Genomic DNA, 26,487 nt, shown 5'->3' on the forward strand with positions numbered 1-26,487 from the left:
GTATGGTTTGTGTTTGCATGCGGATACACACTCAGTCACAATTTGATGCTGCTCTCTAATCACTCAGAGCCAAAGTGAAATTAAAAACCAGGGGAAACACAAACAAAAAACACACAGCTGAGGCCAAAATTACAGATGTCTCTGTTTGTGTGTGCTTTTGTGCACTGTCCTTTTCGTCTTCTTTTGTGTGTGTGTGTGTGTGTGTGTGTGTGTGTGTGTGTGTGTGTGTGTGTGTGTGTGTGTGTGTGTGTGGGTGGGGGGGGTACACTGTGATCACGAGGTGTTAAATCGACAAAAATGGAGTGGGTTTATTTTGAAGGGGGCCAACAATTGACAAGGTCCTCTTCCTTTTCAATCTCCCATGGCCCATTTATTCTCAAAGCTCTCTCACTCTTCTGAAAATTGCATCCACGTTTCACTCTCTCTAAATTGTATTTCTCTGTTCCCTCTTTTTTTGTTGTCTCCTCCATAAAATTATATACCCTGCTCTATTTCTGCATCTGTTTCATTTTCTCCCTGCTTTCTCTTCCAGTCCACTCAGTCTCACAACAGTTTCTTTTTTCTTTTATTTCCTCCCCGTCTCTCGTCCTCCCCCTCATCGCTCCATCCATCTTCAATCATCCCATCCCTGAATGTCAGAGCTGTGTATGTGTCACCGACTGAAGTGGAATTGAGATGAGTGCTTTTCTACAAAAACCCTGGGGGTTTGAATCACACTTCGCACTTGAGCATCTCTTCAGCAGCCAAATGCCTTCTACACAATGCATAATTATTGAGCTGATTTCAAAAATGTGTGTTCGTCCCCGCCAGTCGGAACGGAGATTGCGACCTCAGGCCTAGCTGGGAGTGACAGCCGTCAATAATGATCTGGCTTCAGTGCTATCTCCAGGGCTGTAGTCAACTAAACAAAATCTTGGTCGACTGAAATCGTACCTACTCTTCACTCAATCGATTGGTCGCAGGTGGAGAAAAAAAAAATATATATCTGCACATTATCTCTAGATTAACTAAAGCATCCACAGTGCGCTAAGTGCACTCTACCTGGTAGCCTTATTAGCCTAACTGAATTCTAAATAAACATAAAAAGCAGAGTATTTGCTGCATAAATCATTTTAACCTAATTATTTCATACTGAAACGATGCCAACAGACTCAGAGCCCAGAGATGGGAGAGTATCAACTGTTGATCCCAGCACAAGAACTACTGGGGAGCGTAAGCTCAAAGCCTCAAGCGTTAAACACGAAAGTTTACGGAGCATCCTAACGCAGACACGTTAGCCTACTGTTTTTACTGTAGATACCGTGTGATGCAGTCTCGCCGACGACTTCTTTGTCAAGTTGTCAATTAGCTTGGAGCCGACTCCGGGGACGTTAAGTTAGTTAGACCTAGCGGTCTCCATTAGGTTGGACGAGTTCAAAGTTGTGAAAACCCCCGTTTTCACAGGTAGTCCGTCCCTCCCACCGCTGCAGTAAATAATGGATTAATCCTGGAAGGCTATTGATGTAGTGATTTTCTCCTTATGAAAGTGACGCCGGCTATTGTCCGACCAATGAGATTTGGTCGGCACGAGAGCATATGGACCAACCAATCGACCAGGAGACTACGGCCGCAGTTATCTCATTGGTTTGTAGACTCGTTGCAATCACTGTCAATGAAATTGCACACTGACTCGAGCCATCCCCTGCGATGTCAGTCATGTCTGATCTTTAAAACCTAACAACCGGATGGTTACAGGATGACTAGTCTGAATCGCTGGATGTAGACTGTAGGCATAAGACTGCCATTGGCCACGTGTCTCCAGCACCAGTCTCCTCTCCCCTTCGCTACGTGAAACAACAACAACCTTGACGCTGAAAATGGCAAGTTTTGACGAAGATGTGCATAGTTTAATGACAGTTGACGTACGTCTTTTTATTCCTTTTTGTGGCGTTTTCTGTGCGGGGAATTAGCCATCTTAATGACAGTGATCTCCTCCCCACATGCACATGTTCCACCAAAGCAAGTTCCCCCTCGACACTATTTTGCAGCGGCACCGTTGCTGCATTATGGGGTTAGAACCACCAAAGACTATCGTGATGGTTAAAATAAATAAATAAATAAATAAATACACACAGCCAGAGCATTTTTTTCCCCTATAGCAGAATGATAATGGGTGCAGTCAGATCATTCTCCAGTGCTGACACAGCGCTGTGGAGATGGTTTGGCAATGCAAGACTACAGGACCACTGACTATTGGTTCTCACAGGCTATTGAAAAATTAACCACTTCTTCTCATGCCAACCTAAGCAAGTTTTTTTTTTTGTTGTCCTGCTAATTACAGGAAAATTCCTGTTTGTTACAACTTGGGTCTTTTTAGTTTCGGACATCGTTTCTATTAGTTATGACGCTGTGCTCCCCATTGTAACTGCTGATATCCGGGAACACAAAAACATCAAAACATGAGGGGCACCATGGTTGGCTTGGAGTTTAGGGCACTGACCATGTACTGCAACGTCCCCACTTCAAGCCTGTTTGGGATAATTTGTTGGACTTCATTCCCCATCCCTCCCCCTCGTTTCCTGTCATCTCTTGCCCTCTCAGTTTCGGCAATCTGACAAAGGCATAAAATGGAATAAAAAGAGAAACAAGCTGTCAGACTATCAGGCAGGTTGTAAACAAGTTGACAGTTTTGTCACATTATCTTAATAACTATAGTTCAAGGTAGAACAAAATGAGCGCACCTGTAATGGAAAAATAATAATATCTAACTGTGTGCACATATAACCCTAGTAAGTACAGCGGGTCAAAAGTTTAACCATAAGTCAAAAATCTGTCTGATCCCTGGACAGCTTGTGTTTCTTGCCTTGTCTGACCTCCTAATGGCGATGTTGCTGTCTTCCCATATCCCACCATTTAACTCCAGTCGTTTGCAAAAGTTGATGATGATGATTTTTGACGTTAGGAGAAGTAAAAACAACTTCTGGAGCAAAAACACATCAAAAATGAGCCTTTCTTCAAATCTTAATGCGCTGTTACTTTTTTATTTCATTTACTTAAAAAAATAGAAATAAATTGAAGTTATTGTAGCATGTGAAAAAGTTTGGGCAGCCTGCAAGGTCAGTACTTAGTAACCCCTCCTTTGGCAGATTTCACAGCTTGCAAACACTTTCTGTGGCAGCTGAGAGTCTTTCTATTCTTGATTTATATACTTTCACCCACTCTTCCTGCAGATAATTTCAAGTTCTTAGATATATTTAGGCTGTCTGTCACACAAAGCATGTTTAAGACCTACCCGCAGATTTTCAACGATGTTCAGGTCAGAGGACTGTGAGGGCCATTCCAAAAGTTTCAGCGTGTGTGTCTTGAAGTAGTTCATGTTGGATTTTGATCTTTGCTTTGGATCATTGTCCTGTTGTAGGAGCCAACCTCTTTTCAGTTTCACTTTCTTGACTGACTGCAGTACATATGCATCCAGAATTTTTCTGATATTTAGTGGAATCCAATCTTCCCTCTGTCTCAGCAATGCTTCCTGTGCCATTGGCTGCCAGACACTCCCAAAGCAGAATATTTCCAACCCTGTGCCCAAACTTTTGCACATGCCACAATTACTGTTTATTTTTTTTCTATTTTTTTTTAATTCAAGGAATGAAAACTAACAGCACATGAACATTTGTTTCCTGCAATGTCTGTGTCTACAAAATTTACAATGTGTTTTTTGCCCATAAAACTACATCATACGACTGCCTTACTGACGGGTCGTGAAGGGCCAAACTGCAACAACAAGACCCAGGTTTTAATAAAAACAAAGTCTCACAACTAATGTGAGATGAGGACCACCAAACTTCCTGGCTGCAGAAACTGACAGCAGCCTCCTGCTGGCACACAACACTGATTGGTGAAGCAGCATTGGAGCCAGTTAATGGGAAACTGACAGACACCCACCCACAGAGGGACGGAGACTCCCCAGAGCCCCTCAATAGGGTGTAGTGTGTGTGTGATGGGTGGGTTAGTGCGGTTGTTAACAGGGGCCCCTAATCCTGGGGCTGGGCTCTAATCCTGCCACTGGTCTGCTGTGGACTGTGACCCTGATGGCGCGTGTCTCTGAGCACCCCCGTCAACGCATATACATACCCTGGCCAGCCTGTTACCCCTCACAGCTGAGGAGACGCAGCAGCTGAGACAGCAGAGGACCCCATTAAATTGAATAAACACACACAGACAAACGCACACAGCAGATACAAAAAACACACTACATGTAAACACAGGCACAACATAGATCCATGCAGAGCATACAGTCAAATATAAACTACACAAACTCAAACTGACACAGGCCCACAGAGACAGACATGTGCCAACACACACAAAAATGCACACAAAACAACTAGGAGGATGTTGTAACACACACGCGCGCACACACACACACAAGTGCACAGACACACACACACACACACACACACACACACACACACACACACACACACACACACACACACACACACACACACACACAGACAGCTGACAGTGCCAGTAACAATAACAAACAGTTGAGCTACTAGAAATACCAAAGCGAGAGATGAGACTGGAGGCCTGAAAACTGAAACCATCACAAAACACATCCTGCAGATTCCAGCAGCAAAGAGAACCGATCGAAAAATTACAAATATTTTTATTCATGCCAAACTGCCGCAATTGGCCAATCAAATCCTTGATTAGGTCTGTGTGCTTTGTATATTAAATCTCTGATTACATTCGCTGCTTAGGGCCAATTACAGTAAACTGTGATTGCTCTGAGAATTGACAATCATCACAATCAGACTGAAAACTTTTTCAGCAACATGAAAAGAGGCTTACATATAAACTGTCAGTGAAGAGTAATTATGAGTGGTGGAAAAAACTGCAAACAAGCATCAGAAGTTTGTGCCAGAAAAGAGAATTATTGTTTCAGTATTTCTCAACTTTTTTTTTTTCTCCTAAAAACAAGTATAGACAGTGAGGCAAGTCCGTACGCCCACTAAAGGCAAAGTATGCAAACAGTCAAAATGGCAATTAATCAAAAGAGAAACACGTTTAGTTTGGTACTGATGGGCCACATTAAGCAAATAACAACCACAATTTCAAACAGCAACAGAGACCCTCAAGGATTTAGATGCTGTTTGTCTCAAAAGCTGGAGGAAAGATGTTAACGAACGTGATGAATGAAAACTTGAGAGGAAATACTTTTCCGCAGAGCAACAGCACCGGTGGTGATCTTTTAGACATCTTTACAGACGATTACAGGAGGAGCAGGGGTGTAAAAAGTCATGCCTTCAGCAAACAAGCCGGAGTGCACATTTAAGCAACAAAATAAATATACTTCTAACTCTGAAAAACAATTGTGAAACAACTGAATTGATGTGTATCTGTTATGGCATACATATAAAATGTTAAAAAAATGATCTCATTTAACTGCCAAATTTTGTAAACTTGGCTAATAATTTTTGCTTCACATCTGAATTTGCCTGAGATTTAATACATTTGCATTTACAACTCAATATTTTTCATGACAATGTGATGAACTTAAAAAAACAGTGAAATCAAATTAATGTTCAGACTTTAACATCTTGCCACTTACATTTCAGAATTCAAATGAAAGGCTTTTACCAAAGCTGGCCTCTTTCGTCTGTGTATAATCCAAACAGAAAAGATACAATGAGGTGTATTACAGCGCATACACTTCACTGAAACAGGTTTTCCTAAGTTCTTTTACAAAAGCAACCACAGAAACGAAAACCCATTTCCATAGAGCATCTGCTTAAAAACAAACAAATAGGTGTACTAAATAGAATTAAACCAAAAACTAGAACCCCATTAATTACCACTACTTCCTGATAAACCTGTCTTATGTCTGACAAATAACACGGTTCCAGGCAGGAAGTTCCTGCTTCTGTAACTGAAAAAAAAAAATTTTGCTCCACAGGGAGCGACTGGGTTGTAAGACAGAGTCAAGAAGCTCCAAACGACTTCATTTCACAACACTGACAGAAAGTGGCACTGCTGTTGACAGCAGAACAGAGTGTTTATCACGTTGATGCAAACCACTCTTTAATGGACTTTTAATCCGTAAATTAAAAGAGTAATTTACAAACTTCACAGCCATTCAGAGGACCTATCAGAATTATGAACTAGTAGTATGCTATGTTAGGCCTTACAAAAATTACAGGTACAAATGGTGCTCAAGAACCAGTATTTGGCAATGAACCTATGTTATTAGGCTGCAGTGGAGCAGAATTTAGTAGCAGGCAGGTTACAGCACTGACTCACCAAGACAACTCCAAACAAATAGTGCCAGAAAACATATACTGATGGGTCACCACACATCCTCTTTTAAAAGTTGCACCTGAATGGACCATAACACTGTGGCCAACTGAGCTGACTGCTGACATGTCTGTACTATTTTTTCTGCACCTAAATTAGAATTAAAAAAAAAAAAAAAAAAGATTATATTATATTATATTATATATATATATAAAAATAAATGTAGTCTATATTTTTACTCCTCTGATTAAACAATCTTATCACACACAAGGAATATAAATCGACTGATTTGAGTTTTACTTGTGACATACACAAAAAAGAAAGACAAAAAGTATGTCAAAACTGCACCACTCACGACTTCAGTAGGCATAACAGCCAGTCAGGCAGCTCTCAACATGCTGCTGAATCACCCCAATTAGGGTTAACTTGAGCCAACGATGCCTAATGTGGTCTGACTGTTGGTGTGTGTCAGGGCCCAAAACGCTGTGTGAGTGGATCAGTATTTGGCAATATGCATGCAGTTGGTAGAGTAAGGCTGGAGTATTTGCGAAGGAAGACAGGGACGTGGTGGAGTAGTATGACAATATTCTGCAATAGACAGATAATGGTTGGGGCAATGGAGCAGTATGTGGCAGAAAAGGACTATAATGTTGGAACAGTTTTTTGCAAGAGAACAGGTCTTCAAGCTTTTTTGTCAGAAGGACAACCAGGAAGCAGCCATATTTGGAGATACCAGTTAGTTCAAAAGTAATCAATAGTTGATTGACAAGTCTAGGGTAGTGAAAAGGTATTTGGTAGTGAACATGACCCCAAAACAACAAGTGCATCTGTAGAGTGAACAGGTAGATGACATGTAGCTGGTTGTGGCAGTGGAGCAGGTAGTGGCAGGTAAAGGTTAACAGAAGAGAGCAGTAAATGGCAAAAGGCAGCTAAAGGGCAGAGTATTGGATCAGTATCTGGCGATATGGCAACCAGAGTGTTTGGATGGATGTTGAATGGAAGAAGAGCTGACCGGTTTGTTCCACACTTCCCCTCCGCACCGTCTGCTTAGGCCAGTGTGGCCCGCCTCTTTAAAAACACACAAGCCACTGCACAAAAATACACATTTACTTCACCGGGCGGTCGTCTGGACAGTAACACAATAACACGACCCCACTGCAAAGCACCCATAAATCTACTTAGTGGTGCATTAAAGAAACCCACGAAAGTAGTAAAAACTTGAATTGTGCCAAAAAGACGAGGTCAAGTGAGAGTTCTTTTCTCAACATGAAAAGGCAAACTGTCTCTCTTTGTTTATCATAAATAAACCACCATCTAGAGGTCAGGAAAAAAAACTGAAGTAGAAGAAAGGGTAAAGCAGGACACAAGAAGTCCTGATGGGAATGCATGAGACAGAAAGACCTAAACTTGGGATGACAGAACGATACGGATGGATGGAAAACAGAAGGAGATACAGAGAGACAGCAACATCGGAGAGCAAGGCTTCTGCAGGTTTTATAAAGTTAATTTCATGATTTTCCTTTTTGGTAGTGCCGTGAAAAATGAAATGGAAGACCAATCTCATCAGTGAACCAAAGGCAAAAAAATTTAAAACCGCTGCAGACTGGAAAATTTCATACTTCAAAACCTGCACAACAAGAGCTCACAACTTCAAAAGTGAAAACTTAAATAGCTTTTAAGAATTTCAAGGTGCAAAGCAAGTAATCCAGGACATTTTAAAAACTCTCTCTCAGGGCTGTAAAATACCCTGAGAAAGATAAACACATGAGTGATGGATGGGATACTCACGGTGAAGAAGAGGTCCATGACGCGGGTGTCCAGCAGCGCTTCCCTCCAGGACTCCGTAGGCTTGAGCGTGACGTTCTGCGTGGCCTCGAACATGGCGATGTAGTGGCGCCCCAGTGACCCGCCGCCAGTTAAGGCCAACAACAGCATGTAGAGCAGGAGGAGGAGGAGGAGGAGGAAGAAGTGGAGGAGAAGGAGGGGGAGGAGCACCACACACAAACACACCAGCTCCTGTCACTAAGCTCCTCTCAATGAGTATTTTGGTCTCTGTGTGTGTCTTTGGTTTGCTAGCAGCAGAGACTTGTTAGTCACTTGTTAACTAACTCCCCTCTCATTAACCCTGTCAATCTTTATTCCACAAAATATATATATATATATATATTTTTTTTTTGTTTTAAATTTTGTCCCCCCCTCCCTGGTTGCTTTGTTTTCTTCCTTCTCTTTCTCCCTCGTCAGCTCTCCACTTGCCAGTTTTCACCCACATATAAACTCTTGCCTTCTTTCTCACCTTCTTGTCCACTTTTCCTCTCCTCCTTCCTCTGTTTTATTCGACTTTACCTTTTCCAATCTTTATTCTCTGACTCGCCTGACACCCTCTCCCCTTCTTGTCCTCCTGTGCACCACTCTTCCTACCAGAACTCCCTCCTTTTGCACACTCGGATTTCTCTCCTCTGCTTCCTCAAGGTCTTAAACACACAAGACACTCTCACTGCAGCCAATCGCGACTTTGCGTTACTCTGCCTCTTTGTCCACTCCTCTACAAGATGTCCTTGAGACTCCTTACTGCTCTGAAACACTCCCTCCTGCCTCCTCAGCCAATCCCTTTGCCTCTCCTCCTGACTGCTTTCCAAACCCAAAGCAAGGCTCCTTTTTTTGCCCCATAACAAACACTCCTCACTTAAAACTTCTCACACTATCAACACCCACTTTTCCCTCTTGATACTTTCCATTCACTTTTTCTTTATCCTAACAAGATTCTGTCTGTACTTGCCCCTGTAATACATTTTCTCCTGATTTCAAACTTAATCTAAGGCCACAACACAACACACACTGTTCTAAAAACGATAAAAAACCTTTTTTTTTAAAATCTTAATTGCTTTCCCAATGTCAATTTTCTTCTTTCTCCCAAACAAGACTCTTTTCTTTATGCCCCCACAACAAACACACACACACACACACACACACACACACACACACACACACACACACACACACACACAGTCTCCTTATTTAAGACTCTCTCTATCACCACAACAAGCATTTTCACAAACCCACAACACACACTTTCTCCCTACACAACCACAACACTTCCTGTCCTTTTTCAAGACTCCTAAACACACCCACAACATGCTTTTTCCTAAGCTCATCAAGAACGATCCCCTGCACTACCCCTTCCACTCTCCCATATTAGACTTTTCTCACGCCTCACCCTTACAAAACACACACTTTCCTCAGCCAAAGCATCTCACAAAGCCACAACGCTCTCTGCACACATCAATCAAATTCCCCTGACTCGCTTAACCACCCTCAAAAGTTTCTCCCAAAAAAAGACTTGTCCTCACAACATACAATATCTCTTGATGAAGATTTAATCCTAAAATGCGTCACAGCTTTTTCCACCTATTGACTGCAAATTAATTTACCCAAAGGCTCAACACGTGAGGTGACTATTTTTGTCCGCTGGGAAGCTGTCCTTTTTTTCCTCCATACTTTGTTTTTTGTAAATACAAACATACACAACCTCACTAATGAAAAACCAATTAAATCTTTTTTTCTCTTCTTGGACTCTAATATTCCCTCCATTGCAAGCCTCAAAAAAAAAAAAAAAAACAGTTTGGCTTACATTAGCCAAAATGGTTTCTAAACCCCTTAACATTAAATTTTTTTACCTGATTCCAACTCTGTCTAACAGTAACATATACGGTGTATATTCTGTATTGGCTTGTTCACTGAAGCTTTGAATGAAATATTCGGACCAGGGCTGAAACGAAACATTATTTTTATTATAGATTAATCTGCCAATTATTTTCCTAACAAACCGATTAACTGTTTGGTCTACAGAATGTCAGAAGACAGTGAAAAAAATGCCCATCACAATTTCCTAAAGCCCAAGATGACGTCTTCAAATGTTTTGTTGGTTAGTCTGACCAACAGTACAAAAACTCAAATATATTCAGTTTACAAAGCATCAGCGGATCCGTGTGGTTTAAAGGGTTAAACATACTGCATGGATTATTATACTGTCTCCGATCCAGGATAGCGGATGTACAGTACTTTAACCACTACTACCACCTACTAGTAGTACCACTAATTCTATCAATAATAATCACAACTTTTGTGTCTCTATGTTTCAATATTTGTAACCTGCACGTGTGTTCCCCCTGTGTTTGCTTTTAAAAAAATATTCATGAAATATTATTTTTAAAAAAACAAAAACAAAAAAGACCCCCCCCCCCTTCGCTCTATTTTCCAACACCCACACAAAAGTTATTGAAAATGCACAGAAAACTGTATCACTGCCCTGCGGCTCGGTGACAGCAGGAGGAGGAAACTTCCAGAGGAATGTCGATCAAATCCAAACAGCGGCAGAGGCCAGCGAGGTCACGCATTCCTCCGACACCAGCCCGCAGTCACTCCCCATGCACACACCCCGCCACAACACACCACACCACACTTTTCGGCACAAAAGTTGGCACCTGTCTAAGGGTCTGTGGGATTGTGTGTGTGTGTGTGTGTGTGTGTGTGTGTGTGTGTGTGTGTGTGTCTGTCCAGTGATTGGCTTTCAGGCCTTGTTAAAAATAGTCGTGGTCGAGCGGAGGACATCTAACTAAACCTTTCTAAAAAGACAGAATAAGAAAAAGTTTGGGGAAAGTAAGGAGTGAGCTACATGTTTATTTATTTTCTTATTCCAGGGTTTAACTATTTGTTTCTGGTTATAAAATGTCCTGATTTTCTTTTTTTTTTTTTCTTTTTTTTTTTTTTAAACTTTGTTTATGAAATGCTCCCAGTAGCTTTCAGTAGCTTTTAAGTACTCTTGGTCTACACCTTTTTTCTTTGCAAATCCCTCAGATACAACACAGAATAAAATGTGACTTGAGGCGGAGAGTGACAGAAATAAGGCAGGAAACAGGGGAGCGAGGGCATATTTGGTCCTACACAAACGAGACTGACCAAGTCCTGCAACCTGAGGACGGAGGCCATCTCACCAGGGAGGGACCACCTCAGTGACAGAGGTTGTACAAACCCTCCTTAGGTTCATATGACTTGGACAAAACTCACAAGAGACCTCAGGAATGATAACTAAACAGCTACTTCAACTATTTTACACAGCTGGACAGAGAAATAAAATGGGGCCTGACAGGTTGTGAAATCCAAAAAGAGGAAAACAGGATGCCTGGTTCCACCAGCCTGAATTTAAGAACCAAATCATTATTCAAAATATTTTAAACTGATCATTTTTATGACTGGTTTTATTTGTTCTGAAGTACACCGAGTGCACCAAGAATACATAACATCTTTAAGAGTTCCAAACTGAATCTGATAAAACAGATGAAATTACATTACAGGATATAAAACATTTAAGGACTTCTAAATGGCCTGCTGTGAAGGAACAAACAAGCCGTTGTGATAAAACCTGGTGTAACATGTTTACTACATTGCCATTTATGAGATAAGAGGAGCTTTGTCCTTAAAGCAGCTAAAAAGAGCTGCTGGAGAAAAAAAATAAAATAAATAAATGAGATTTTAGAGCATTTGATAAAAAATTCCTGATGCATATTTAATGTTTCCAAGTTGGCTAAAGGGTTGTGTTAGGATGACCACTGTAGGGCCTCCACTTATGATCATTTTCACTACTGATTATTTTCTTGATCAATGGGTTGCTGGGTATAGAAAACATCTGAAAATAGTGAAGAGCGCCCCGACACAACTTCTCAGAGCCCCAAGTGACACTTTTTGGCATGTTTTATTTGATCAACATCCAAAAGTGAAAAATATTAAATTTACTCTCATAGAAGACTGAGACAACCGGGAAGTGACTAAAACAAAATTCCAAAATTATTTACTGCTACATTCACAACACACTGAAAATTTGTAGGTCATAGCATGAATTTGAGGTGTTTTCTGTGGTAAGGTAACTATTTGATTTATTCACCAGTTATTACTTTGATGTAGCTCCTGTGCATTTTCCCCGGGTTGAAATAAAGATAAACTACATGCAACAAACATTCATGCACCGTCCTGAAAACAACTCACGTGAACTGAAATGACAGTTTAAAATACTTCTCCTGACTGTTACTATAAGTGTTCGGCGAGTCTCTTTAATTCAAAAGGAAAATCTACTTGCCGAGTTCACGAGTAAATTTACAACCCTCACCACACTATAGAAAAAAAAAGATGTACTGTACTGTATATGTGTGAGTGTGTGTGTACGTGTGTGTGTGCACGTGTGTGTGTGTGTGTGTGTGAGAGAAGTGTACATGCCTACAGGATGAGTAATGGACGCAGAGTGACTAGGACATGTGGGCTGTGGTTTGGTGGGTTTTTAAAAGACATCACCTGCTACTATCTCAACCCTTCCAACAGGCTCGAGAATAACTAATGTGACACGTCAATTTTCCAGTGGAAAGATAAGACGGACTGACAGATAAACAGACACACAACAAGCACACACCAACACATTCAACCGACCAAATACACAACCAGTGCAAACCGCTGACCACAAGAGTTTAAATCAAACACAAGTCAAGAGATTCACACACCCCGAGTTCTCACTTACAGTTGCCAAATTTGCAGGCACACAGACACATAAACACACATTGTAGTGCCTTAATTAACACCAGCCACCAGTCAAATGCCAATACAACTGCTGCTGGTAGGTTTGTCTGATCCCCCAGTCTCTTTGGCAGAGAAACAAACAACATTTCAAGTTTAATTTCCTGCTCTGATTCTATTTATGAGGACTTGACCAAAGCAAGGAGACTTTTTTTCAGCTCCACATCTTCAGTGACAGACACTTGGCCATCCAGTATTTATGGTTTTGCATGTGAACCTTAGCCCAGGTAGTGTGCGCCGACATACGGCTCTCCATTTCAAAGCACGAGGGGAACACAGTTGCAATAAAAAGCCATCATTCTTCCCTCCACGGGTCGTAATTCAGCATGTGTTGCTATGCATGAACCGACCGCACGACTACAAAACAGCAAATGTGGGATGAGCCTTTTCTGAATGTACAAGAGAAGCTGAACTATGTGCATCAGAAAACCAAACAAGAAAATGTCTCAAGGCCAAAATTGTAATCTTGTCATTTTTGTGCGTTTGCTCGTGTTTTTACTACACTCTAACAAAAGTGAACCAGCCCTAAATTAAATACTACAGAAGTCTTTGTCAGCACCTTCACAGATTTGGTTTGTGTCACTGTGTCACAAAGTTTACATTAACAAGTGAAGAGACTGCAATTAGGCACAGCGCTGCTTCAAGCTGAAAACTAATGTCACCATGTTAACATGCTCACAATGACAATGCAAACATGCTGATGTTTAGCGGGTGTAATGTTTACCACGTTCACCATTTTAGTTTGGCATGTTAGCATGCTAACTTTTGCTTATTAGCCCCAAACATGAAGGGCAGCCAAGGCTGATGGGAATGTCATTAGTTTTTGCAGGTACTTAGTCACAGACCGAAGTCAATTTAAGCTAAAAAGTTGACCTGATGATCGCGCTGAGGGGGATCACCAACAAAAGGTAAATTTCATCCTCTGAGCACCATGAATGTCTGTGCTGAACTTCATGGCAATCCATCTGATAGCTGTCTCTCTCTCCTTTTTGGTCTTTTCCCTTTATTGTACTAAGGGGCAAGTTTAAAAAGTATAAAGTTTTAATAACAATAGAGATATTTTCAAAAACGCAACAGCAAGGTTTGCAAATGGATGCAAAGTTTGAGTGATTCGTAATAAGTGGGCTACAAAAAACTCTAACTCGAGTTCACTTTCACATTCCCAACTCCACCTTCATCAACAATTTGCAGACATTGTACAAAACACTTCACAGATCAATCTAATAGTATTTCAATGACCACCTTAAATAGCCAACAATTGCGCTATCTCAATAATCTGAACAATTTGCAGGCCTGAACGACCTTCATGCTCTGGGATCGTGTGTTAGCGAGCTTCTCCTGTATCCTCTATTCATTATGGTTGATCCTCGGGTTGATGGACCCACTGCACGGGAGGCCTGGCTGAGCGTCTGCCAGCGGCCGCGCGAAGAGCGCAGCGCTATGCTAAGGCGCATGGTAGGGTTTAAGTGATATATCCTGCCTTAAGTCTCCCCTGCAGCCTCGCCATGTGAAATAACAGTCCAGGAATACCTCCTCAATGACCCGCCCCCCCCCTTTCCTTTCCCATTTCCTTCTACTGTTTGGCCCCCATCTGTTTGAACAGCAGTTGTCATTAATAGTGACTCTACTGAACTGAACTACTAATTTCAATGCCAGCTTGTTTTTTTCAGAATCAGAAGGTAACATTTTATGGATAAAGGTGGCAAGTTAGACCTCAGTTTGTTGTGAGTTGTTTATCAAGAGTTGTACGAAGTGAAACAAGGACATCTAGGAGAAGAAAGGAATATTTTTTGCAAATGTCTGAAATTTTTTGTGCCTTCACTTAAGTTAATGTGTTGCCAGGTGCTCATTGCTGTGGTGTTTTAAGTTCTGCATTCTTCTTCGCTGTACTAAAATAAAATTACAAGTGTAAAATGTAGCATCTCATGTGAGATGGTAAAAAACTCCCGGAGAGTGTGTGTTTGGAAAATCCTTAATGAACTGGATACATTTAAATCAGTGAAGCAATACCGTAGTAAAATGGACATGCACATACTGTATATGTCATAGAGGACTACTTTAAATTTCAACTCAGAAGATACATGCATCAGCTGAATGTCCATCAGAACATCAGCCATACGTGTACGTATACCCTATCACCTGTGTTTTGACCGCAGTAGTTGAAGATTCTTCAAACAGGTCTGGGCCAAGGCAAACATCCAGCATCAGTTTACACTCCTAATCCTAACCTTAACCTGAGGGCAAGACTGCCCACCTCTAAACAGCTAATGAGAATAGTGAGCCAGGGTAAGGCAAGTGTTGGACTGACAGTCGTCTGTTCAGTACAAGAATAACTCCTGATGAGGCGGCTGGGGGTAAGCGTCGCTCAGAGAAGCTAATGTCGCTTTTATCGCGCCTCACTAAGATCAAGAAAATAAAATAAAAAATCCAATAGCAGAGGTCTCGCTCTTCTTCTCTTTTGTCTAACAATTTATATACAAGTCAAGTAAGAGCCAGAAATTAAGACAATGGTGCCCCAACGGAAGAGGCGGGCAGGGAAGGCCATGCCTTAATTTGAAACAACTTGAGTGTAGGTGAGCCGATACACCATGAAATCCACGCATTCCTCTCAAGTCAAGAAAAGAACAGATGGGAGACAACGAACTGAGAAACTGCTATAGAACAAAGCTCCACTGGCTATTATGGCAGCACAACTGACAGAGATGAATTTAGAGATTCCCTCACATACCAAAGACATCCAAACAACATAAAAGGATCCAAATACATTGGTCAGCGCGGGACCACTGAGGCAGCAGGGATGGAGGGTGATCTGTCTGTCAGCTCGGACAGTCATTTACAGCACCTGACTGCCGCTGCAGCCTCGAGGCCTGACCACGACCCTGTCTAGAGTCAAGCCCGGTGTGGAGTGACACGGTGTCGTACCGACGCCCGGGGAGCGTGCCTCCAGCAGATGACACCAGAGCTGAAGAGCCGAGGTTCAGACGGCGGCGAGGACAGATGACACGCATGCCGCTCGGTTCGTCTAAGGGAGGGAGGCTTTTTAAAAAGTGTCTTTGAGCTGGTTGAGGAGTGTGTGAGTGTGTGTATTCTTGTTCACGAAAGGCAGCCGCTGTCAGCCACGCAATTAAAGAGAGGCCCCCTGATACCCATACTGGCATAAGTTCGCATCACATCACAGAGGCGTGTGGTGACACTTGCAGACAGGCGGCCGCACTCATTCTGGCCTCCCAGTGGTCTTCATCAATCTGTTCTCCTTTTCAACAACAGCCCAGGCACTTGTAGGCTTCAGATACACTCACATGCACGGTGAATTTCCAGCAGAACGCCACTTGATTTGAGAATTTAAATGCTATTTCTATGACAGTCCATTCAACATTTTTGACAACTCAACAGCAAGAAACAAGAGAACTACAGCTCTATTCGCATGCGACTAGTACGACGGGGAGACCTTATTTTATTTATAATTATTAGTTGTACTTCGCAATTATTTAAATTTGCTTAATGATTTTGTGAGGGTATCTTCAAACACTTCAAGGAACCAACTTCTTCAAAAATAAATTGCGGTTTAGATGTGCAGTTAGGGGTAGGCAATGCTGATAAAACCTCTCATCACACTGTATGTAATTTTATATCATCTATATATCTATCTATATCTATATCTGTAATACCCAGGGGGAAACTCTTGCGTTTTGGCTAATCCAGTGAAATAAACACATGACGAATCCAAGTATTTCATCAAACGAATGCAAACATCCTCCCGTCTAAAACTGTCATAAAGTGGTCCTGCCCAATGAGCTTAAGCTTCTCCCATAATGGCCTAATACAGCCAGAGATATGAAAAGGGACAGTTGCCTGGGAACAGCGTAAATGGCACAGAAACATTTCTGGTGACCGATAAATTTCTCTCATCTCACGGTTTATATAATCACGTCACCTTACTGTTAGGTGCAATGCAAGCACACCTACTATGTTACTATGCTACTACGATGCTATTTTACATCACTTTCGAGTCCACGGTATCCTGCTTTAACCTCACCCTGAAATGTCCCTTAAATATACAGTAACTGCTCCGATGGCTTCATACACACACACCCACCATTAAAACAAAATTAAACTGTTGTCTAAAAATTGTCTGAAACTACTAATACACACAAACACACACACACACACACACACACACACACACACACACACACACACACACACACACACACACAGAGCATGTTAAAGTGCATCTTTTGAGAACACACACATATTGAACTGAGAGTGCCAGGCATACCAAGGGGAGCCTCGACCAACAAGCCAAGGCGGGGGATGGTTTGCTGCCGGAATGATACGGGGATGGACACACAGACACCTCTTTGAAAGTGATACATGGCCCCCGCCACTCCAGCTCCGCTCAGACAGGCAGAGAGGATGCCAGGCTGGTTGGGATTTAGGCGGTAATGAGCCTGGACGGACACACACACACGCACACACACACACACACACACAGAGACACACACACACACACACACACACACACCATGTGCCTAAGTTCGCTCAACTATGAGGCCAACTGCAAAGAAAATATGGAACTGTGCACAATAAATGAACTACTGAGCAAAATTGATATGCATTCCTGGGTATCACATATTTGTAGAGCCCCCCCTTCGAAACTACACAAAATAACTCATGTATATTCATCCAAATAAGTATCTTTTAAGTGGACAAACACACAAAGTACTATAATTATGAGGACCATCTTCTTTCAACCTGAAACTGTCAGCTCTGCCAATTTTTATTTTTTTTAATTTTTTTTTTTTTTTTTTTTAAAATCACTTCTCTTTACGTCTCAAACTCTTCTCCATTTTCCCAGAAAAACGTTTTTTACAAATTGGGTCTTATTTCCATCCTTTCAGCCATCAACGTCCGCAGATGCCTTAAAAGCCAAGATGCTTTAGGGCAGGCAAAAAACAAATGGCCAGATGATCAGATAAATTATAAACGAATACGCATTTCAACCACATGACCTACACTGTTTGGAAGGAAAAACGTAGGGAAAATGTTTTTATAACTTTTCATTGTATGCTTACTTAATTTAATCCAACAAATTTTACAACGGAGCAAGTCTATAAAAGCTAATACAGATGTTTACCAGAGGTAGTGAGGCCAATCATTTTAACATCCATGTTCTCTTAACCTTTTGACACACCACTCCCCCCCGCGGGACGCTTTGGCCCTGGTAGTACTACTTTAGGTGTGTTTTGACCGGTACTAGACTCAATCTTTCCGCAACCTCGACAAATTACACATTGTTTGAAAGCCGTACGGCCCCCGATTCTATCCGTGCAAAGCATCATAGGATCCTCATGTCACTGCAACAGCTGTTGACACAGAATTGGATCAGACTTTGGCTGTGGCGCCAAAGTGTTTTCCACACAAAAAGTATTACCACAGGCTTTATGTTCCCTTTTTTATGCCCCCAAAAAATAGGTGAGGCAAAAAAAAAAATTTCTGCCATGTTTGTGTCTCTGTAACTTTGGATCAGCATGTCTTCTACTCATTCTGATGTTTTGGTTATAAAATGTAAAGAGAAACCTTTGAAAGGAGACCAGGGTTATGACTGTGATCAAAGGGGTTGAAGAACAGTGACTTTTTAATTTTGGGTACATTATTTTCAGGCTTGTGCACAAAGATGGGGGTGTCTGTCAACAGGTTAACTTCCGAATAAGTTGTTTGGTTAAAATAGTTAAACTAAGTTGATTATCTGACTGCTTTTGTTGCTTAACCCACCTGAATTCTGTTGGTTCAGATTTCTCTCAAACCAATAGAAGTGACGGCCAAAATCACAAACAATAGACCGCTGGGATTTTCGGAGCTTAAAGATTTTATTCTAACATGGCCCAACTGGGCAGCGTTACTCTGTGAAATAACCCTGATCCCCAGAAACAAAATTTCCAATTTAAAGGGCAAGCCATGAAAAAAATTGCACTTCATGTTTAGTAGTGTGTGTAACGGGGACTGACCTGTGTTTCCTTGCAGGATTTATCCAATAATGTGTCAAGATTTAGAAATTGTCAAATTCATGACCCTGTCCTTTCCGGCCAGGTGTAATAACATTTGCTCAGCCATTGACAAATAAAAGGATATGATTGGGGGGCAGGAAGTTCCAGCTGAGGACCTGGTTGGCCAGAGCCAGGTAGCGCTGGAAGACAGACGACATCTGGGCGTTGAGGTTTTCTCGGCGGCTGAACTCCTGCAGCACCTCCATGGTCAACATGAAGATCTGACGCAGGCCCTCCTCCTGGAAGCGAGGCAGGGATGAACGAAGAAGAAGAGAGGGATCTATGAATTCATGAGATAAAAAGTGAGGAATAAAAGGAAGAAGCAGTTATAGGAGATGAGATGGGGAACAAACCTGAAACAGACGCTTGCAGCTGCCGTGAAACTCCATGCTGAGGCCGATGCTGCTGGTCTTGCTGGAGCTGGAGAACTCGCTGAGCAGAGCCGTCAGGATGGAGCAGGCCAGCGTTTGCTGCAGCACAGAGAGTGGTGCGATCGCAGAGGTCAGAGGTTACACAAAGAGTTATTCCTGAGGTCAAACTCAAAAGGGAGGGAACGTGAACGTGCTTGATGTGTCGACTTACACTGTGTCCCAATTCCAGCCTAAACATTAGATCTAACTAAGTTTTGAAAGAACTCGATAATAAATCAATTCTATACTATTATAGTAGACTCAAAAAAGTTAACAAGCAGCTTGATTTTTTGAGTGTGCTTTTGATGGAACCCATTTCCCCACAATGCAACGCAGAGAGGAAATGAAGCTGCTGCAAAACATTAAAAAAAAAAGAAAGTCGCCGTTGGTGGTTAGACAGCTCAGTGAAGATCTAAGAAAACAAAAATAAGTACGAAATCTTTGAAAAAACATTGTGTTTCCTCTTTGTGAAGATTACTTAGCAGTGGCAATCTAGAGTCACAGTGTGATATCCAACAGAGCACACAGTGCATCGTTCCCTGTACAAAATGGTAAAGTACGGTACAATGTATGTAATGTAACAATCTATTCGATTTTTAGGGTGCGTTTATGGCTGTAACCAAGTATTATTTCGGTACTGATGGATCCCTTAATTATTTTTTCAAATGTCGTAAAATAAAAAAATAAAAAAAGCCAGGACAATTTATTTCAGGCCAATGTGACATTGTTTTGACAGACCAACAGTATAAAACCAAAAGATATTCAATTTAAATTTAATATAAAGCCGAGAAAAGCAGCGAATCCTCACACATTTTTAGAAGCTGAATCCAGCATATACAGTATTTGACATTTTTTGCTTTGTAAATCGCTCAGTGACTAATTGATTACTTTCCTTGTCCCTACACTAATCGAGAAACCAGGCAAAATTCATGCTGACAAACCCTGGTTTGTACCGACATGTTGCGTTTAGAAAAGTAAATTGAAGTGATGGACAGTGCGTGGGACTCTTTGGTTTTCTTCTCAAGCTTAGAGACTTTGATCCTGTGCACTAACCAATTAATCCACTAACTGTCCCAGCACTTCCTCCTTTTAACATCAGGCAGAGGAACCCAGATCAACCTCGGCCTTCTCGACCAACCGCGGCCCAGTCTCCAGTTTTTTCTGTTGATTAAAAGGCCGTTGTCGCTTCAATACCAGCTAACCTACTCGTACTAAGGGATGAATTTTAATAGGGCGCGTTTGCAAATATCAACGTGTATTTTGGGAGGAAAAGTTTCATATGGTTTCTGCTTTTAAAAGGATATTTCCCGTTGTGACCGAGGGCTGATGAACGCAGTTAAAGAGCCTTGTCTGGTTTTGCGCATCCTTATCAGTGAAATGACCAGCTGCGGTCTGTGATTAAAATCAAACTTTCAGCGCTTACATCCCTCCGCGGCACACAGTTGACCTTTCCTGGTTTGGGGTTCGGTCGGGGTAACAAATGAAATAGTGCCACCTACTGGACTAAGAGGAGATGCCCTGTTAGTTTTATAATACGGAGCAGCACTGGGACAAAGTAATGCCGATGTAGTTTTACCAATGGGAGACGAATATTTTGCCTTTGTGTAGAACAGTTCCATCAGTGCACTGGGTCGTAAACAGCACATCTTAAATATTCAGTCTCAATTTTTTACGACTTGGCTTAATCGTTTTTCCATAAAGTCACTTGAGCAGTTCAAAGCACCAACCGCCAAAAATGTGTTACCATGAATGTGTTGATAAGATCAATACACAAAATTGATTTGAGTGCATGAGCAGAGAAAACAGGCACTCGACATTATACTTTCTTCTAACCGCAGGAACACGCCTGGAGCCTCTTTCCCAGTACGGCCTTTGTGCCACTTTTTATTTTCAGACCGAGCTCTCTGAAATTTGAGCCAAAATCCAATGCAGGAAGTCTGTAACCAGGGCACAAATGTGGTCCATCAAGGCACAAACATAATAAATACGATCAAAGCTCTAACCCAGTTTTGCTAACAAGCCTTCGCCTAATGCTTTAAATGTGTCGGAAATACGCAACACAAGTTTCAGCATTCATCTCAAGCTGTATTTTTGGATTGTGACTTCAAGAACAGGTCTGAAAAGAGATGAGATAAGTTTTTGTTTCGTGTGTATCCCACAATTTACTGCGAGAGGCAACAAAATGTTGTTGCCGATTAAAGAGTCCAAATCTCATTATCACATCTCATTATTTATGTCACTCTCCGCCTACCTGAATCTAAACTTACTTGTCGTGTTTGACGCAGCGACACTGACTGACCATGGACAGCATAACTACTGCACGAGTTAATTTAGAGGTAGCAGAGGCAGTGCGAGATAGTTCACAAAATAGTTGCATACTGTCTAGAACCACGTGCTCCTGTGCTTTCTTCGAGTTAGTCCAGGAGATTTTCCAGAGACCTCACTTAGGTTTTCATACAGCGGAAAAGTAAACAAGGTTTTTTTTTTTTTTCCTTTAATTTTTTTCATTGAAATTAAATAAAAAATTTCCTATGTTGCATTTTGGAAAGCTGCCTAGAAGTCACCAACGCACACCTAAATACTAATGAACCTAATAACTGACCAACTTACTGCCTACACCTGATTCCTGACAGTCCTTATGTTGCCAAAACTGGAGAAAGTGTAAATTCTCAAAGCCATATGGATCCGGTTACCCTCTGTCTCAGTTTAACAGGCATCTGTACAAAAGGTGCTATGCTTTGACATTGTGGAAAACATTTTGATTATTTAAAAATGTGTCTTGCATATGGGCGAAAAACAAAAAATCCTATTAACTGATTAAAAAAACCGTTATGTGCCGTAAAATTTGGATCACTAAAAACTGTACATCTGTGATTCAGGTATGTCCTTCTCACCACTGTGGGGTTCCCGCTGCTTATGAGCTGCCCGACCTCGTGAAAGATGCTTTTGCAGTTGATAGATTTGTCCAGAGAGCCCCTCTTCACGATGACCGCCACCGCCAACAGGATCTGCTCGCGGACATACTTCTGCAGACTGAAGGGAAACAGGGAGGCGATCGATCGGTTGAAGAGAGTTGCAGAGAGTTAGAGAGCGTTTTGGTAACTTGTCCCTAGATCAGGTCAGAGACTTTGGTGGATTGCAATGTTTGTAACGTGTGCTACGCATATCAAATTAACCTGTGCTCTTCTGCTCTGCTGTTTATACCGGTGGACACACAAAGAAGCATATGAATATGAGCATCGGCCCGGACTTAATTTTGTAAATGCTTGGCTATCCATGTATGAGGAACTGGAGGGTATCTGATGCCACTGTCCAGCTCATTCCGCACATAAAAGATTTGATTATTGCAAGACCTGTTTAAAAAAAATGCAATTCACTTTTATATTAAATATTGAGCTAATTCATGATGGCTCTTGAATTACTTTGCTGCAATTTTATGAGCTTCAGACTTGCGCAACAGGAGATGAGCTCTGTCGATGTTCTTGCGAACAGTACCAATTCAGCTATGGAGGTCAATAAAGGTCAAACATACTACGCCGGTTTTATCACGCCTCTCTGTCTCTCTCTTTCTTTCTTTTCTTACTTGGGTCTCTGTAAGACGTAGGTGAGGAGGAATGTCCGAAGCGACTCGATGCTGGTCTTCTCCAGCAGGATCCACTCCCGCACAACGGCCTCCATGATGGCTGTGGCTGCCTGGAACAGCACATAGTCCACCTTACTGGTCTCTGGAGAGGCAAGGAGTAAAGGGGGAGAAGATAAATATAAGGCAGGAGAAAGATACAGGGGAATGAGGAGAGGTTTAAAAGTCATGGGTGACATGGGTAGCTGGGAAAACTATTCTGCTTTTTGAGTTTTGAATGTTTACTTGCGCACACATGTAAATGCAAGTTAGTAAGGTGTAAGTTGAGCGTGCATTTCCGTGCAAGTTAGTTACATACCGGTTTAAATATAAATCCAGGTGTATATTGTAAATAAAGGCATTTACACACTTTGCATTAACTCCTCACAATTTCCTAAAGCCCCATGCGAAATCTTGAAATGTCTTGTTTTGTCCGGCCGACGGCCCAAAACCCAAAGTAACCTAAAGTAATTGGACAAACCAACATAATTGTAAATTTAAGGATTAATTTTAATACTTGGATGAAAATCCTTATCAGTCAATGACTGGCTGAAGTCTGGAACCCATGGACTTCACCAAAAGCTGAGTTTTCTCTCTTGAGATGGTTTGCCAGGCCTTTTCTGCAGCCGCCTTCAGTTGCTGCTTGTTTCTGTGTCTTTCAGCCCTCAGGTGACTGACTGTGTTTTGGGTCATTAGCCATCTGTACTGTGAGGCAACATCATGTCAGTTTTGCAGCATTTGGCTGAATCTGAGCAGATTGTAAAGACCTGTACACTTCAGAACTCATCCTGCTACTTCTGTCAACAGTCACATCATCAATAAACACCGGTGACTCAGTTCCATTGGCAGCCATAACACTGCCTCCACCATGTTTGACAGATGATGTGGTATGGTTTGGATCATGAGCCGTTCCTTTCTTTCTCCATACTCTTCTCTTCCCATCATTCTGGTACGAGTTCATCTTGGTTTCATCTGTCCAAAGAATCCTGTTCCACAACTGGGCAGGCTTTTTCAGAGGGTTTCTGGCAAAGTCTAATCTGGTCTTTCTGTTCTTGAGTGTTACCAGTGGTTTGCACCTTGTGATAAATCTTCTGTACTTACATTCATGAAGGTGTCTCTTGATTATAGACTTTGAGAACGATACTCCTACTTCCTCAAGAGATTTCTTGACCTGACCAGATGTTGCGAAGAGGTTTTTCTTCACCAAGGAAAGAATTCTGAGATAATTCATTTTAATTGTCTTCCGTGGTCTTCCAGGCCTTTTGCTGTTGTTGAGTTCGCCAGTGCATTCTTTCTTTTTAAGAATGTACCAAATGGTTGATTTGGCCACTGGTAAAGTTTCTGCTTCTGTCTGACAGGTTTGTTTTGTTTTTTAGCCTCATGAGGACCTCCTTCATGTGCACTGACACCCTCTTTGGACCCCATATTGAGAGTTCCCATTATCAGCTACCAAATGCAAATTCAACACTTAGAATCAACTCCAGAATTTTATCTGCTTAATTTGTCATGAAATAACAAGGCAACAGGCCAAACCTGGCAATGAAACTGTCAGTCAATTTTCCAATTATTTTTGAGCCTCTGAAAATGAGGAACAATGTATAAAAATGTCTGTAATTCCTAAGCGGTTAATGTGATATTTTTGTTAAACCCCTTGAATTAAATCAAATCCACTGTGGTGATGTAAAGAGGCAAATTACAAAAACTGACCATCACTGTCCAAATACCAATGTACCCAACTGTACATTTTGGCTGCATGGGGGTCCATGACATTAACAATGTTTGTGTTACACCCAAATATCACAGCAGAAGGTTTGTGATCATAACATCAGTGGCTAAAGCCCAGACTGGAAGGACACATTTGGAGGAAATGGAATGACAGTGAAATCAAAACACTTTGCTCCCTTTAAACAACAACTGTAGATGTACCTTTGGGCAATACACATAAGGACTGACTCTACAGCTCTCAACTGTACAAACTCAGTTGTATAAGAAAACAGCATGTTTGTTCAGCCAGTCTTTCTTGGGTAAATAAATGTTTGTGAAAAACATTTATTTTAAAAATCAGTGCTGTAGGCTAAATGATTAAGTCAACAGTTACCTAAGATGTGCTTGCAGATGGCAAAAGGGGATTTGGACTTCCTGAAGGAGAGGAATACGTGCTCAGCATGCTGCCTCTGTTCTGTGCTGACCATGGACGGCGGTGCCTGCAAAAAAAACAAACAAAACAAACAAAACAAACAAAACAAACAAAACATTTTATAAATGAGACTTAGTTTTTCTGGGGGTGAGATTAGGAGTTGTTACAGGAGGAGGCACAGGAGGAGGCCCTTTCTCTCTTTCCATTGGTGGCTCAGAGTGCACAGTAAACATTAAATCAGTTAGAGCAAAGAGTTCATCATAAAACCAACACCATAAAAAGGAGTACTACTATCGCACACCATGACATTAATATTGTAGTCAAACTTTACGAACAGAGTACAAACAAGGGACCCAATAACAGAAAACCCTCCATGATAATAAAAAAGGCATTAGAGCTCCAAATGTGCTATGAATGAAAGTGAGAAAGCGTAACACACACCCCCACACACACACTTGAGGAGTGTCGCTACGATACAGCTCAGCAGGAAAGTCACATTCCAGATCTAATTGCAGATTACACCAAGACCTATACCACAAATAGGGATTCTAATATGACCAAAAAATTAAATAACAGATAAAATCTCAATGACATGCAATATCTACCTCGATGACAAGAAATTTTAAAGCTGCACTAATTAATATTTTTACATAAACAGATGAAAGAACTACTGTGTGTAATGTGAGAAGTGTTGGTAAGTGTCATTGGGGTTGGCAAATTGCGTTATTTTCTGACTCTGAAGCTTCTGACTTCCAGCTCATTATCTTGATTTTACAGCCCACGGCTTCACTGTTTTGGTGCAGTCTCATCACTCTCATCAGTTCCACTTGCAGTCTCAGCAGGCAGCTCTTTTTGGCAAAAAATGGTCGGATAAACCCACTGTAGATCATTTTCCCAGCATTACAAAAAAAAAGCAGACACACAAGGTTATCGACTAGCTGGTGAACACAGTGATACTTCCTTCAAGAGCTAAACAGAGCTAAAAGGAGAGCGACTTACATTCAACAAGTGGCCAGAAAAACATGACTCCAAATAAATGCTCTGTGTCTGCTAGCTGTGTAAATCGACTGTTTTTTAATGAGGTGACACTACATCAATGTCGTGTTTAGCTTGCTGTGCGGCCTCCAAGGGGCCAATTTTACACACAACAGATGCAGCGTACGCAAGATACTGATGTGCCTCTGGTTAATCTAGACGTGGTTCACTGTATCTAAAACGATGCCAGACAATCAATGGATAAAACATCAACGCGCTGCCCAGCTCTGAATTACATCCATCAAGAAGAAAGCTACTGGGGAGTTAAGGCAACAGTGTCCACAGCTGTGTATCCAAGTGTCTGAATGTGTGGGAAAGCACATATAGGTTGGCTGTTAGCATGTTAAC

The 26,487-nt window shown here is 41.6% G+C and overlaps 1 protein-coding gene across 1 annotated transcript in view; it reads right to left on the reverse strand.

Annotated features, from left to right (window-relative positions):
- The window catches only part of xpo4 (exportin 4), a 64,780-nt gene that overhangs the window by 36,202 nt on the left and 2,091 nt on the right, over positions 1-26,487 (reverse strand). Inside the window, exons 2-7 of the mRNA XM_040148063.1 lie at positions 25,066-25,171; positions 22,932-23,073; positions 22,243-22,381; positions 19,292-19,408; positions 19,024-19,177; positions 8,062-8,174 (exon numbers count right to left, since the gene is read on the reverse strand). Of these exons, the coding sequence (XP_040003997.1) occupies positions 8,062-8,174; positions 19,024-19,177; positions 19,292-19,408; positions 22,243-22,381; positions 22,932-23,073; positions 25,066-25,171 (771 nt within the window). The remainder of the gene's footprint in view (positions 1-8,061; positions 8,175-19,023; positions 19,178-19,291; positions 19,409-22,242; positions 22,382-22,931; positions 23,074-25,065; positions 25,172-26,487) is intronic.

The sequence above is a fragment of the Xiphias gladius genome, chromosome 16, assembly GCF_016859285.1.
Source record: "Xiphias gladius isolate SHS-SW01 ecotype Sanya breed wild chromosome 16, ASM1685928v1, whole genome shotgun sequence".
Classification (NCBI taxonomy): domain Eukaryota; kingdom Metazoa; phylum Chordata; class Actinopteri; order Istiophoriformes; family Xiphiidae; genus Xiphias; species Xiphias gladius.